Source organism: Brachyistius frenatus, unplaced genomic scaffold (genome assembly GCF_029030835.1).
Source record: "Brachyistius frenatus isolate BFR_SWC_R1_liver_20210118 unplaced genomic scaffold, ASM2903083v1 Contig_78, whole genome shotgun sequence".
Taxonomy (NCBI): domain Eukaryota; kingdom Metazoa; phylum Chordata; class Actinopteri; family Embiotocidae; genus Brachyistius; species Brachyistius frenatus.
The window spans coordinates 1,402,501-1,419,460 of NW_027210677.1; the positions used below are offsets into that span (position 1 = coordinate 1,402,501).

The following is a 16,960-nucleotide window of genomic DNA, read 5'->3' on the forward strand; positions in this document are numbered from 1 at the left end:
CTCTTACATGTTTGTGAGGCCACTGCATTTTTAAATATGATCCTGTTGATAACTTAAAGCTTTTCAGTTGAATGTATGTAATGTGACTTTGAGTCTGAGTTTAAATGTACAGTGGGCAATTAGCTGCTGTAATAAAGAATAAAGCAAAATTAACTGGGTTGAAATAGAACAGCAAAACTTCTACCAGTAATACGGAAATGCTGGCAACCAGAAATGAGACAACACACTTGTCAACATGTCAGCCTGTTGTTGTTCTTAAAAAAAATATTGAAAGAGCATGTTCAGCGATAGAGCTATTCTTATTTAATATAAGCTATTTATTTTACATAACTATTCATTTACATGTTTTGCAACTATATATTTTCAAATAAGAAAGGAAACCCTGTCTTTGCATTCCATTTTGATTGCAATCTGTTTTACAGTGATTGAAAATATATGATTTTCAGTCGATATGACCCGGTTCCTCCCTCTCGCTTACAGGGCAACACTGGGGACTCTCTTCTATAGAAAGTAGCTATGGTATGTCCAGAAAGTCACTAAACATGTCACTAAGCATGTTTTAAAAAACAAAAAAACAACAACAACAAAAAAGTAACTAAAGGGATCTGAAAAATTGCTAAATCTAGTAAGCAAAGTCACCAAGGACTGTGTTCCTGCATGACAAAATAAAGCGGCGATAAAAAATAATGAGCTCAACCCCATAGTAAGCATCACATGACTGTAGTCTTGCAGTTATTGTCCCAGCCCCAGGTGTGTCAGTGATTTTGAATGTCTTTGTGTGCTGGTGTGTGAGACCAGCACACAGAGTTTATTCCAGGTCATGCCAGACCTCCATGGGAGGACAAATAAGCCTGCAGGCTGTCACTGTCACAGATAACTGTGTGCGTTCTGTGGTAAATAGGACAGGACACTGAAGATCATGAAGACAGTATCCTGCACCGGTAAAGGCTAAAATAACACGGCAAAGATACAGTGGAACACTCATATCCTCAGGTCTGCTGCACAGCTTGTTAAATGGATCATGTTATGACTTGTTAATAAGTGCTTTTAAGGACTTTATACTATTTTGCTAGCAGGGCATATATACAGTACATCAAATAAATTACAGTGATGTGAAACTAAATTTTACCTAAAATCGAGAGTTAAATGACTGTAATACACGTACCAGGTAGGTTACGGCTGGAAAAGTTGGGTAACGTTAAAAATTAAAAAAAAAAAAAAAAAAAGTAAAATGGTGAAATGTTTCACGACTATTTATGTTAATAGGCAACAGAGGAGTAGCATGATTAGGTAAAAAAAACAAAAAACAAGAGCATCCCAGAGATGGAGAGTCTCTCTGCAGTGGATATGGGGAGAGGTTCACTACTCTGAAAGAGAATACAAAGGCAAATAGTGCAACAGTAAGAATTAGTGGATTTCATCATCTATGGTTCATAATATCATTAAAAGATTCAGAGAATCTGGAGAAATATCTAAACACAAGGGACAAGGCTGGAAACCAATATTGGATGGTGGTGATCTTCGGACCCTAATGCAGCACTGCATTAAAAACAGACACTATTCTGGAGTGGAAATCACTGCATGGGCTCAGGAACACTTCCTCAAAACCATCGTCTGTGAACAGTTTGTTGCTGCATCCACACATTTTTGGAAATCCTGGATGCTGTGTTCTCTGGGCTAAAAAGGAGAGGGACCATCCAGCTTGCTATCACAGTACAGTTCAAAAGCCAGCATCTGTGATGGTATGGGGGGGTGCATTAGTGAAAATGGCATGGTTAGCTTGCACAGATTTTGGAGCAGGATATGATGCCATTCAGACAAATGTCAATTCCAGAGAAGGCCTTGCTTATTTCAGCAAAACAATGCTGACTGGTCTCCTCAGTTCCCAAACGTTTACAGTGTTGTTAAAAGAAAAGGCAACACAGTGAACATACCCATCCCAACGTTTTGTTAATGTGTTACTGCCATCAAATTCAAAATGAGCATACATTTTCTAAAAAATACTATTTCTCAATTTCAACATTTCAAGTGGTCTTTGTTCTATTTTCCACTAAATATTGGTTTACATAATTTGCTAATCATTACAATTTGTTTTTATTTACATTTTACACAATGTCCCAACTTTTTGGGAAATTGGGTTGTAAATATTGTCATGACAGTTGTACAAAATTATGCGAAAATGCTTAGTTTCAGTCAAATAGGTGCCTGCACCCATACATAACCACACCACTTCAGCCCTCCAGAAACTGTGGGGAAACCCAGATAAGGTTACCATTTATTTTAATTTAAATGATTTCCGTATTGTAATATAATGATATTACCTCGAGTTTGTGGATAGCGTTGCCATTCAAAACGGTGATGTACGTCCCGATGTGACCGGTGGAGGCTACGCATCCATCAGCAACTATCAAAGCTAAATTCCACTGATAACAACAATTTATAAAAACAAACATCCCCTCTGCACCAAATAAAGCTCAATTGACTCAACAGAAATAGTGGTTTAATTAAAGCTGTGATAACTATAAATACAGGCTAATACTCTATTTTATTTATTTGTCTTATTTGGCAGCAACGGTGGTGATAAACAGAAAGAAAAGTAAGAGCCACAGTTGGCTTATTTTCACTATTTCTGACAAAAAGTAAGCTAAAATATTAAAAACTTTTTTTCTCCATAAAATCTGTTACCACATCACCAAGTCCAATTACTTACATACGTGTGTGACATCTACAGGCCAACATTTCATTCCTTCTTTTTTACGATCTACAATGTTGTCAACTCTATTATCCAACTATCATGTTGAACACATCATGTACTTCATAAACCTTAAACAGGTTCTCTTTAAACTCTCCAAATTGCCATCTTTAGACCTCTAACTGTCATGGAAAATCAAAGACCACTCTGACAAGTAAGAATAAAAATGTCAGGAATGTCTACCGCTGTCTCTTCAATCACACAAATATCACACAGCTTTTCTGTGTGAGTAATGATAAAGCAAATGTTTCTCACCAAATAAACTTGGAAATCCTTCTGGCCTTAGCGGACAGTCAAAATAATGTACAACACAGATTCAAACCCACGACTCATCGGGGGATGTGACAGCAACCGATCTGACTTCTGATTGGCTGCCAAAAAAAGAAAAGAAAAGATAACTGTAGAAACAAAGTCCTGCTCTTGGTATTAGGACTCGTCTTAAGCACTAACCGATGACTGAGGCTGTGAGAGCAGAACACAGTCTCCCTGTCTGGTTAGCACTGAGTGGAACACAGTGTTCCAGCCAACAAGCTGTGTTCAGCTGCACAGCACCGACACGCAAGCGCACACGCACACACCCCGTCAAACTCACTCGCACAGCCGCATAACACCAGTATACATGTCCATGAATTATTGCTAACTGCAGCACTAATCAGTATGAACGTGTATGGATGCGTGAGTGTAATTTATACGCCAGTAGTGAGTAGTCATGTGTAAAATCATTTGTAGAATTTACTACGGCTGGATCTGTTAGCTTTAAATTCACATTATATTTAGGTCGTGTCACATTTATATGGAAGACGGCACCCCACCCCAGCTCCTCTCTATAGCAAACAGCCCTCCACGGCTGAAAGATTCAGCCTTCAACTGTTGTGAATGCCTCATCATGAACAAAGCATTTCTAGTAACAATGTGTCAACAGACAACACACATCCAGTTCGTTTTTTTAAGACATTTCTTTTTTCCCAATCATATTTTTCATTTTACAATTAACTGCTCTGAAATCAAACAAGCATTGAGAAATAACAGGCTCAGTTCACATCAATAGGCTGTTGTATTTCTGCTTAGTTCAATGCTTTCCTATTTCCTTGGTAACTAAAGTGAAGGTGTCAGCATTCAGGCGCACACCTCTTCTTCTGTGACACATTTCTATGTATCAAAAGAATGCTTTTAAACAAAGTAGCTCCTATTTTTATTCGTTGTGTTGAAGCCCCTTTCATTTTCTGGACATGAGAGATCAACATAAATTAAACACACTGGAACAAGCACAGGTTCGCCATCATTCAAGTACGACAGCTGTAAACTGGCAGAAAGTGGAGACGTGCGTCTCTAACAGAGGCAAGAAAAACTCTCCCAGTGGAAGATGCATCTTTTCAAATCTCTGGCAATCAATTCAAATTATAATACAGCCACCAACCACACAAACTTCTTTTATGAAATCAACAGTGCCAATAGTGATCCCGAACACACACTTTGAAGAGTATTACCAAGTATTAATAAGGACGATACTGGTGAGTGAATCAGAACTCATCTTGTTATTGTTTGTAACCAAACTTTAAACCTATATTCAAACTGTTAAACTGGTTTTGCACATTGAATCCTCAGATTCATACTCTGGAGACACAGGTATCAATCTGAACATCCACCTTTCAGGAAGAAAGCAAATAAACAAGTTTCCCAAAAAAATGACATTCCATGACTACAAGTTTGAACTCCGCTGTCATCAAGCTTCGTCATTAGTCACAATCAGTCTCACGATGCGATTATGGATTTTAGATATGTGGGTCTGTGTGAGTGGTGGGTAGGAAAGCCCATTGGTACAGCCGGAGGATCACCGAGTGTATCTGCTGGATGAGTGTGTGTTTATTTACCTGGTACGGCTGGTAGGCTGAATGGTCAGACAGGAAGTCCAGCTGTCGGTCCAACAAGAACTCCACTGCGGTTACTGACGACAACAGGCTCTTCCCCAACACTGGCTTGAACGCCTGCACACACAAAACACACACACACTTGTCAACACAAACAATTACACAATGACTTGATAACATCAGTGACACACAGCTTGCTTCTCTTTTGCAATATGATCCAAACATGTCAACAGCATTCATCATCTTTACAATCAATATTTTGGAGCCCAAGTTGTACAACAAACCAAATATCAGAAAGTTGAAGAAAGGGTTACAAAATGTAGGAATTAATGAGATAAATCAGTCCCTCCAGGATTTCAGGGAGGTTGCAATGCATTTGACAGAGTTTTATGTGATGTCTTTTCCTGCAGTGACATTTTAAGAATATGCCAAAAATTACAAGTCGAGGAAAACAACTGCAGATTGAATTTAATTTAGAGTCATATGTAATCAGTGTCCTGCAATCAAAGTGCCCACAGTAGAAATATCTGGAAATATTTTGGTTCTAATCATAAAAACAACTTTACAAAACAGTCTGGGACTATGATATAGAATACTTTATTTTCTGGAAAAATAAGTGCTTTGAGTGCTTTTTAAATAATATTAATTCCAAACATACTGTAGGCACAAAAATGAAGTGTAATCTCTTGCAACTGGAAGGGATTATAAACTCTGCAACCATTAAGTAGCCTAATTCTCACAATGACACCACATTTCCAATAAACGTGGTCACTTCTGGTTTAGCAAATTTCGTTTTTATGTCAACAAGAATGTGGTTTGTTTTGATGGTGGGTCAAAGAGCCCAGCTGGCTGTGAAGGAGTTATTTTTGATGAAATGGCTTAGTTCTTGTGGAGTACTTTGTTCAGAGGAGCTTCTATCGAATACCTTTATTGCAGAATAAACGCAGGAAATTTGCAAAATTGTAAGATCTGGCAAAACATTTTGGAGACTGCTTGAATGTGCAATCGCGAGATCGGGATTAATGACAGAGCTACAGAAAACACTGCAGGAAGGGCAAGGGAAAGGAAGGAGTGACAGACGGACGGACGGCTGCAGACAACACAACCACAAGAAACACCAACCAAAAACACAAAAAGCTGAAATACATAACTAAAGGATGATAGAGCTCTATAGTGGTGAATAAATTAAAGAGTGGAGGAAGTCTGACAGTTCAAAGGCAGAGCACTCCACTTTGATGTTGCCTCTTTCACACATACACTCCCTCTGATGATGTCTATCAGCCTGCGGCCGGAGCTCACTGGTTACTACACATACGGCAGAGAGAGCGGGCTGCTCAGGCTCCCACAGTTCCTCTTCACGTCGAGCTGCACGGAGGTCAGGGCGGTGCAGTCACTCTGTTTACAGCTGGACTTCTCATCACGGACACATTGTCTTAAGGTTTCTTTCCAATCAGTCAAAATACTTTTGATTTCCCACTTTAGTGTCTGATATCAGTCAATCAGTCAAAAATCAATGTACAAAGGCAGCAAGACAAGAAGGTCACAGCAATAGGCGTGCGTGTTTGTGTGTGTGTGTGTGTGTGTGTGTGTGTGTGTGTGTGTGTGTGTGTGTGTGTGTGTGTGTGTGTGTGTGTGTGTGTGTGTGTGTGTGTGTGTGTGTGTGTGTGTGTGTGTGTGTGGAGGGGGCTGCTGCAGCTCTGATTTATGGTTACATAACAAGGTCAGTCTGATAGAGAGATGAGAGATTAGAGGTGAAAACCATGACTGCGGTGACCCCCTCCATCTCTCTCTCTCTCTCTCTCTCTCACACACACACACACACACACACACACACACACACACACACACACACACACACACACACACACACACACACACACACACACACACACACACACACACACACAGGCAGGAGCACATTGTGTGTGCAAACAAAAAATGAGCGTTTGTGTGACTGCAGCTCTTTTTCTGTCTGTCTACGTAAAACATGTCCAACCTTGGTAGCATGCAGCTGGCAGTACCGTCCATGCTGCTGCATGCTCTTCTGTAGATTCTTTATATTTATATAGAAGTGAAGATGTCTCTGCTGTTCCATATACAATGTATATATCTATCTATAAAAATAAATCTCCTCAATAACGACATTGCACTGTATGGAACTCTTCCTGAGAATGTACAATATCCTAAATCACTTTCAAAAAATGACGTCTTCCTTTCTGCCATGTTTTACTGAAAAGAAAAAAAAAAACCAGTGGATGCAAAGTCGCTGTGTTCCACTATGATCCTCTGTGGGCTTCGCTAGAAAACAAACAGACTTGTGATTCGTGCACGTCGGGAGCCTAAACCGATAAAATGATTAGAGCTACTGGGTCACGTGACCACTCATTGAAAGCTCTCGCTGTAAGCTGTCATGAGGTTGGAAGTTCATTCTGGTAGACACTCAAATGTGATCAGCAGAGGACACAAAACTCAGTCACACCAGTGTCCAGTCTGTAGTGGATGAGAGTTCATCACCAGGCTGGAATACGGCAGACGGATTTCTGCTGAGCTTTAACCACTTGCTCTGCCGGCTGGGTGTTTGGCATAGTTATGGAAGACAAGACTGTCAATAGTTTCATATGATACCAGACATGGTGCTGCAGCATGAGGGACACATTCTACAGCCTGTGCAAGTGCATTGATTTATGTTTCAAATTTTTTTTTTTTTTTTTTTTTATTTTATTTTATACACTTTATTAATCTCCGAGGGGAAATGTCTTCACTACAGCAGGGGGGCTCTCAGGGGGGAGATGCTGCAGCAGGCTGCCACTAGCGCGGCGCCAGGTAACCTGACCTGAAGTGCATATTTTTGGATGATGGGAGGAAGCCGGAGAACCCGGAGAGAACCCACGCAAGCACAGGGAGAACATGCAAACTCCGCACAGAAAGGCCCAGGACTGGATTTGAACCCGGAACCTTTTTTGCTGTGAGGTGACAGTGCTAACCACTGCACCACCGTGACGCCCAAATGCTGCCGTTTACATAGAAATTGTTGATATTTTAGGGATACTGAAATTCCTGCATACTTTACACAATGCTTGTTTTGTCTACATATTCTTAAAAGCCAACTTCTGGCCTTCCAAAAATGGCCAAATGTAATTAGCGACTTGGCTGGAATTACAGGAGCTTCTCAGTCTGACCTTCAACAATTAAATACAAGAGCAAGAAAATTCTTTCTGTATTACTAGTGTTTTACTTTCCCTTTTATTATGTCTCCATGCCGGCAATAGCTCAAGGCATTATGTTCACGGGTTGCCAATTATTTTGTTTTGTTTCTTTAAAAGGAGGAGAGGAGAGGAGAGGAGAGGAGAGGAGAGGAGAGGAGAGGAGAGGAGAGGAGAGGAGAGGAGAGGAGAGGAGAGGAGAGGAGAGGAGAGGAGAGGTTATTTTTTTTGGAGCTACAGACACTTCATATTCAGGTCAATTCACACACCTGTGAGTAAAGCACACAAGCAACAAACGCTGCGCTGCCTGATGATGACGGTACAACAACTGCAACAACACACAGCCGTGATCTCATTTCCAAGACAGTCATTTGCCGAAGGGATTCTTTTTTTTATCATAAGATCTTCCTCAACAGATGAATCTGTGTCTCATTTTCCATCCACAGAAGCAAATAGTTCTTCTCTTAGTTGTTAAAGGAACAATTTAATAACCAACATCAAAACCAACCATTTAATGCGACAACGGCGAGACATCAAAACTACATATAACAGCACAGCAGGCAGGTGATTTAGGTCCATCCGAGGTCAGCTGTGTTTCGTGAAGCCGTTGGGAAGCTGTTCTGGATTCATCAGAAAAACATTTCCGACCATGAGATTTCTCACTAGATTTAATTTAAGACATTTTAAAAATGAAACAATTGAAGTCAAGACCTTCAAAAATTGCTGGATCCCTACTCTGATTCCTATTTCTGTCAAACTGAAAGGACATAACAGTTTCTTCACCTCCTCTATCCTCTGATTTGTCCACAAACACACACACACACTGCAATTGGGTCACATCTGCCACAGAGTGCCAGGAAAAAGAATTCTGTCTCTGCATATTTGTAGACAGGCAGCAGGACACAGCTCATTTATTGTGAATACACACCAATAATAATAAAGAGCCGCTGTCAGCCGCTAGCTTTTATTACACTAGCTCAGGAATCAGCGAATTATGAAAGATGAAAGCGTTAACATTTTTCTATCACACTAAGCACAGGATGTGAAGAAATAGGGGTTGTTGACGCCATTTCAAAGACATCTATGAGTTATGGAGATTTCTACTCAGGTTAAGCGTGCTAACCAGCTAGCCCCGACCTGTCGCGTCTCGTAGTACAACTTTGGACCACAACAGGAAGAGGAAGAAGCATAATCGAAGCTGTTACGATGAATGAAACGCGACGGTGGCTGAAACTCGTAGCAAGTAAAGGATTCAAGTTTGTGATGAAGTTGCACTTTTTTTTTGCAGGCTGGTAAGTAAACAGCTGTTAGTTAAAGCTAATATTAGTGAGCGCTTATGAAGGTAGCTGATTGAGCTCATCATCTAGTTATCTACCAACTGAGGCAATTTAATGTATCCCAAATGAAGTAGATGTATGTTTTTTGCTGTGGCTGTTTTCTTGTTACTATGGTCGTACTGTGGTCTGATTCAAATAAATTGTTATTAAAAGAAAAACAAGACTGGACACTACAGCGACTCACTATCACCCCCTACTGGACAAAGTGGTATTACAGGGTGTTAAAGCTGACATACTGCACCTTTAAATCCACCTACCTCTAAGGTACCTTTTCACAGACATGACATTTTTATTATTGATCAGTCTTGAGTGTGAGCCGCTATGTGAGGGATGATATCTCACAGCAGGATAAAGAGAAATATTGTTTCTGCTCTTTAAGTCAGTGGGAACCAACTATTCTATTTGAAACAGCCTGATCGTAGCAGCACCGAGTTAAAGACATTCAACAGTCATACACGAGAAGACAAAACCAACAAAAAGACTTTCACTCTTTCACCTTTATCTTAATAAAACTGCTTCTCGAATTGTAGGTTATATAATGTCGAATACCAAACAGCATTACAATTAGTCCGCTGTTAATGGTTTTTAAAACATGAGACAACAAACAAAGCTCCAAAGAAGGCAGTTCACCTCATTTAAAACTAGAACAAGTAGTAAAATAATTGGTAAAAAGGATGATATTTTTTTCCACAGTCAAAAAAAAAGAAAGAAGTAATATTTCTAAAGGTGTCTTTCTATTAATACCGCGTTATGACATACTTGTCTTGTCAGGTAATTGTGTCATCTTTCCAGAGATAAGAGCTCGAGCCACATTTAAAAAGCTCATTAAAATGAGTCTCCAGCGTATTCAGGATGCCACTCCCATAAAACAAAGAGAAGCGTCAGAGGCCGACATCTCCTGACTTTTGGTCCCCCGCTATCGGTCAAAACTCCCAAAACATTTAATCCCATAGTTCGATTAATGCGGCTAAATTGCTGCCTTTAAATAGCTGACCTCTGACCTCTCTCTGGGTAGCAAAATATTTCAAATAGTTGCCAGACTTTCCGTAGAAAATTTTTAATTCTCAAGCAGACAAACAGACGACCCTGATGTCATCATTGGGAATATCTAGTCAGACTTGACAAAGCTCATGCGGGCCTTCAGGAGATATTCACAGCAGGCTGAGTCGAACGTGGGACACGGAAACCGATCCACTGTTTCAGCAGGAGTGCAGTGGCACATTTGGAGCTCCGCAAAAATTGATGATGATGTAATCACCATCATGTTAAAGCCAACAGATACTGTGAGAGTAGTCACCACTGACAGCATGTTAAGGACTGAGCCCAACATATGATTATGAATCAGACGCTCCATGTACTTGGCGACACATTAAAACACAAGAAGCATCGGACGTCCATGATTCCAGAGCAGAGTTTGTGAAACCAAAGTACAGATTATGACTTCTTATTTTTACTGTAGGTGTGAGGTGGTACAGAACAAGCAGCTGTCCACCAGAAACAAACACACGCACAAACACCCTCCATGTCAATATGTAGGACAGAAAGTGTGCGCAACAGCAGAGGATAGAAAACGGTAACATTACCTCTCTCCTGCGTCGCCAAACAACATCAAGCAGCGACGGCTTCTCGGGAAATAAAAACACTTGACAAAACTAGCTTTGTTCCGGCGATCACGGGAAAGACGAGGAAAGATGAGGGTTAAACATTTTTTTTTTTTAAAGGCAGGAGAAGAGGGAAAGAGCGACAGACTGTGGTTTCCTCTTGTGGTGAAGAAAAGACAGATGGCCAAGAGGCAGAGAAAGCAGAGCAGAGAGGACGAGCTACACAGCCGACATTTTAACTGCTGCTGACGCAAGGAGGAAGGGAGGGAGAGAGGAGAGGAGAGGAGAGGAGGGGAGAGGAGAGGAGAGGAGAGGAGAGGAGAGGAGAGGAGAGGAGAGGAGAGGAGAGGAGAGGAGAGGGAGGAGAGGAGAGGAGAGGAGAGGAGAGGAGAGGAGAGGAGAGGAGAGGAGAGGAGAGGAGAGGAGAGACGGCTGACTCTGTGTGTGTGTGTGTCGAGGTCATTCACATTTCACAGAGCTCTCTCTCTCTCTCTCTCTGTGTGTGTGTGTGTGTGTGTGTGTGTGTGTGTGTGTGTGTGTGTGTGTGTGTGTGTGTGTGTGTGTGTGTGTGTGTGTGTGTGTGTGTGTGTGTGTGTGTGTGTGTGTGTGTGTGTGTGTGTGTAGGGGGGGAGGTTGCTCTCTCTTCCTCATCATGCTCTCTGACTTGGTCTCTTTCACTTTCTCTCCTTTCCTCAGCTCTTTTTCAATTTGCCTCACTCCAACTCCTCCTCCTCCACCTCTTCCTCCCCTTCCTCCTTCACCTCTTCCTCTTCTTCCTCCTCCCACACCTTCTGCTCTGCTCAATTCAACTTTATTGAAAGTACTTTGTTTACATAAATTTTTCCAACACTTAAACTAACGTGTCTGTATAAAGACAACATTAGTGAAGGAGAGGATAATAAATATTTATTGTTACTTGACTATTTAAAGCTAACGAGTGGCTAGGCTAACAATGCTAACAATGCTAAAGCACGATTCTGGATAAAATGAGGAACACGATTGTTTTTGCTTAAAATTGAGGTCACGATTGTCTCGCAATATTTCTTGCTTTCATTCACCAGATACAGAAGACAACCAAAGAAATATGATGGAATATAACATATAAAGAAATATTGATAATATTATGAATATTGAGATTAATCAAATCAATGTCAAATCAATCAGTCAAATCATTGAAATGCTCTTTCTGAGTCTAATAAAACGCTGATGCCTCTAAAAGGATCAAACACCACAGACTTCTGATCATTTATCATCACTGATGAACCCGACAGAGATGAGATGACATTTAAACAGCAGGTGGATCATTACGACGTCTCGTCCTTTTTCCCTGCAGCTGTGCAGAGTCCTGCGAGGTGAAATGTAACCGTCAGCAGGCAGGAAGACATCGTCAGGACACCTGTCATGACACCTGTCATGACACCTGCATATTCATTTTGGACGATAGAAGGGCAATACTCTGTTTCTAGCTGAATGAATCACTGAATAGAAAAACAACCAGATTTTCTTCTTTTTTTTTTGGCACAGTGTCTCTCACTTGCTTTCACTCCAGATTTACCTTACTGCTGGCATCATATGGTGTAACGCTGCATTTTTTTTTTTGATTGAGAGAGAATAGGAGCGCTTGTTTTGATCTAGTTGATGTCCCAAATGAAAATGCAGCAGAATTGTTGTCATTGTAAAAATGAGATTGCAAAGAGACATAAATCAAGATCGTGATTTCTTTCTACAGTGAACTATTGTTTCCGCTCTCAGGCCTCATTTTCAATTGGTTAATATATTCAATATATTTATTACTATCCAATAATGCATATTCTGTGTATAATGGTCTCATTGTGTGAGACCTAATATTTAAAGCTGCACCGATGTGTATTTTTCTCACAGATCAAATGACTGCGTGTCTTGTAAAAGGATAGCTGCTACACTACCTGCTCAGCACCAAACAGCTGGAGCACCAAACAGCTGGAGCACCAAGCAGCTGGAGCACCAAGCAGCTTAACAGCCAAATATTTCCTCTGAGGAATTGGTGGGGAACAAAACGGAGCTCAAGCAGAGTTGGACTTGAACAAACACGCACAAATAAGAGAATCACTACAGCTGCTGATTTCTCCCTCTCCCCTGATATGGGAAGCTTGACACAATTCCTCATTCATAACTATTAATAGTTCTGGATTGAATCCATGAGATCTTGTCAATACATCACATAGGTATGAATTATTACAGGATTACAGAGAATTATACTGCTATAATGCGTCATAAAACAGTGATGTCACAATGGAGGGCTCAAAGGAGCTGCAGGAAACAGGCTGATTACCTGAGGAAGTATTTGTACCTTACACATTATGGAAGTCAACAGCATTGGGATGTTTCCCACTGTGCCTTGCTCCCCAACTGTTTGATTATCTACTAAAGTCTAAATTATATATGTTTGCAAGAGAGCAAGAAAAAAGATGCAAGTTTGAGTTAGTTTTTCTGAAATACAACCTAAATGGAAGCCAAGGTTAGTGGCTTGGAGAGTGGACATATGACTAAAGCTTTTTGTAAACGTGAAAAATGCAGCATTGAAAGATGGCTACAGGGAAACTGTCCTCCAGACAATGTTCACAATCTACGCTCATTTAAGAAAAGATGATTTACACCCTCTGAACGACAGAAACACAAAAAATACTGGATGAAATAAAACTGCCGCTCCAAGAAAGCAGACGTTCAACACAACGTTTTCTTTATATTTGAACATTTCTCTTTTTTGTTCCAATGTTTAGAAGTGAATGCATCGAAACCATCATGTCATGAACGACGCCTCAATAAAAAACAACTGTGTTGAAGTGATGACCTCATCACTGCCCTTCTGTTATTTACTATTATTAAAAATGTTATGAAATATAAAAGGTTAAAAAGAAATGAGCTGAGGAAACTGACACTACTCTCCTGTTCACTTACTTTTAGTCCATTCGTAAATTTGTGTTTCATTTTGTTTGTTTGGAAACACTGTTTTGTATTTGATTATTATTTTGTAACTAAAGGAAAACATGTCATCAACATTCAAAATTTGAATTTGAAATTCAAAGTGTGCTTCAACACATGAATCAGTTAGAGCAGGAGTTAAGAGAGAACTTTCTGTCACGAGCCAACAAAATGCCATCTGTACTAAAAACATCAGCTGATTTTGCTTTATTACATATTTCTGACTCCATATCATAAAATCGACTTCTTCTGTTGTTTGTGTTGCTTAGCAACCTCTACTTCAACAAGCAGTTCACAAGCTTCAACCAGGAGTGATAATTTTCAAAATGGAGAAATTTTATTCTAAAGAATTGCCGTCAACACGAAGAGCAGAGCAAAGATATTCATCCTCCTGTAGAATATTAGTAAAATTGTGTGTCCAGCACAAATAAGGTTATATAACTTTTTGTATTTGTCTTACTCACACAGGCTGCCTCTCTCTCTGTCCTTTACATTTACCTTTGACTTCTTCACATTTATTTATTTCTGGATGGTTTTGGTTTTATTTCCTCTCTTTTCCCCTGCAGCTGCCCCTCATACTCTCCTGATCCAGCTCCTTTGTTTCATCTTCCTACTGCTGGTAGAAGTGGACTTTAACATTCACTTGGATATGACATTTAAAAATGACATTTGTCACTGAGAAGCTGTAGCATCCTGTTTTTGGTTATTGTTGGTTGTTACAGTAATAACAGCAGCACAACGTTTTTGCCATCTTTGTTCCCAGTTTAATACTAACAAACACGTATGTCACAGGTGTCTGGCTGTCTACATCAATGCTGTCTACAAGAAGGGGATGAGTCGACTCTTTTTTCTGAGGAAACTTCGATCCTTCAATGTGTGCAGCGAGATGTTGGAGATGTTCTACCAGTCTGTTGTGGCCAGTGCTTTGTACTTCGCTGGGGTCTGCTGGGGGAGCAGCATTGGAGCCGGAGACACCAACAGACTTAATAAACTGGTTAAGAAGGCCGGCTCCATCATCGGCTACAAACTGGACAGCCTGGAAAAGGTGGTGGAGAGGAGGACGCTGATCAAACTATTATCCATATTGGATAATCCTGTCCACCCTCTCCACCACCTGCTGCAGGGACAGAGGAGCACTTTCTCTAAAAGATTCCTCCAGCTCCGCTGTCACAAGGACAGATACAGGAGATCATTCCAGATACAGGAGATCATTCCTGATACAGGAGATCATTCCAGATACAGGAGATCATTCCAGATACAGGAGATCATTCCAGATACAGGAGATCATTCCTGCCCACTGCCATAAGACTTTACAATAACTCACCTCTGGCAAAATCCATCACATAACAATAACACTGTTGACTGTGTTTCTTGGTTTCTTGCTTGTATATTATATGTATATTATATATATAGATATATACTGTACCGTATGTATATATATATATATATATATATATATATATATGTTGACTGTGTTTATTGGTTTGTTGTATATAATATATATAGATATTTAATGTACTGTATATATACTGTATGTACTGTGCATTTTATATTTTATATTTATATTTTTTATTTTATTGCTTTTCTATTATATTATTCTATTCTATTATTATTTTATTCTATTGTTTCTATTATTGCTCCTGTATGTATGCTGTTGTGGCGAAAAAATTTCCCCTCGGGGATTAATAAAGTATATACCTACCTACCTACCTACCTAAACTGTTAATCCACATCTTCTAACCAATCGTAATCTAGGATTGTTTGGAAGGAAAGTATAATGAATAATAATTAACATACAGAGGTATGTAGGGGGCACACAGGGAGGGTGGAGGTGCAGCGATGGGGGGTGGGGGGATATAGGCACACAGACACACACACACTCATCCAAGCTCACTGTAAAACCAACAAATTTGAACTCACAAGCTGACCAGAAACCAGCTCTGATTAATCTGTCCATCGCTCAGCAGATTTACACGCTGCTACTGTAACAGTACACACACACACAGACACAGACACACACACACACACACACACACACACACACACACACACACACAAAGGTAGAGTTATATCCTGCAGTCCATCTGCCACACTGTGCAGGATTAAAACTACAGTCATTCACACACACACACACACACACACACACACACACACACACACACACACACACACACACACACACACACACACACACACACACACACACACACACACACACACACACACACACACACACACACACACACACTCCTGCTATTAAATTCCATACCACTTACAAATAATATCAGCATGCTCCAAACTATTATTACATTAAAATGAACAAACAGCTGCATACAGAATACATTTGTGAAGTAGGACGAGTATGATGCGATTTCCATGTTCCTGTCAATATTGCGATCGCAGCATTGATCGATGAAGGAGAGGAGTTCAGCTGAGTGAACTGAAAAGAACTAAACACCTCGTGTGTTGTGCTGTGACTGTTCATTCGAATGAGATGAATGAAGCGCTTCTTGCACAGGGAGACAAATGTTTTATGTGCAGCCCTTGCTACCATAAGTAAGCTATAATCACACACACACACACACACACACACACACACACACACACACACACACACACACACACACACACACACACACACACACACACACACACACACAGGAGGCAGGAGATTACACGAGCCCAGCTCCATCTGCTCAGGGGGAGAGAAAGAGGCAGAGACAGAAGGGGGGGGATTTCTGTTGACCCAATTTCCACCAAAATTACATCTGTCATGGTTGACTGGTTTCCTCTTGACTGGCGAACAAGCTCATGAGCAAGGCACAAGCGCCAGACTATTCCAGGTCAGTGGACGTAGATGTACTCAGCAGCGACACACACACGCCGAGTTTACATGGCAAGCTGTGTTCTAGATCATCTACAATGGAGAGTCAGCTTTCAAAAGAGAGAGCTGCATGTGATCTCACTCTCTCTCTCTCTCTCTCTCTCTCTCTCTCTCACACACACACACACACACACACACACACACACACATGAATATCAGCAGGCACCCTTCTTATCTGGTCACTGTACTGGCTCTGTTTATAATGACAGAAGAACAAAGAAGAGTGTGTGTGTGTGTGTGTGTGTGTGTGTGTGTGTGTGTGTGTGTGTGTGTGTGTGTGTGTGTGTGTGTGTGTGTGTGTGTGTGTGTGTGTGTGTGTGTGTGTGTGTGTGTGTGTGTGTGTTTTGCAAAGTG

General features: G+C 40.6%; 1 protein-coding gene across 3 annotated transcripts in view; it reads right to left on the reverse strand.

Moving 5' to 3' along the window:
- Positions 1-16,960, reverse strand: part of jmjd1cb (jumonji domain containing 1Cb) — a 136,967-nt gene that overhangs the window by 54,252 nt on the left and 65,755 nt on the right. For all 3 annotated transcript variants that reach the window (XM_069708764.1, XM_069708763.1, XM_069708762.1), the window contains exon 3: positions 4,624-4,737. In XM_069708764.1, the coding sequence (XP_069564865.1) occupies positions 4,624-4,737 (114 nt within the window). The remainder of the gene's footprint in view (positions 1-4,623; positions 4,738-16,960) is intronic.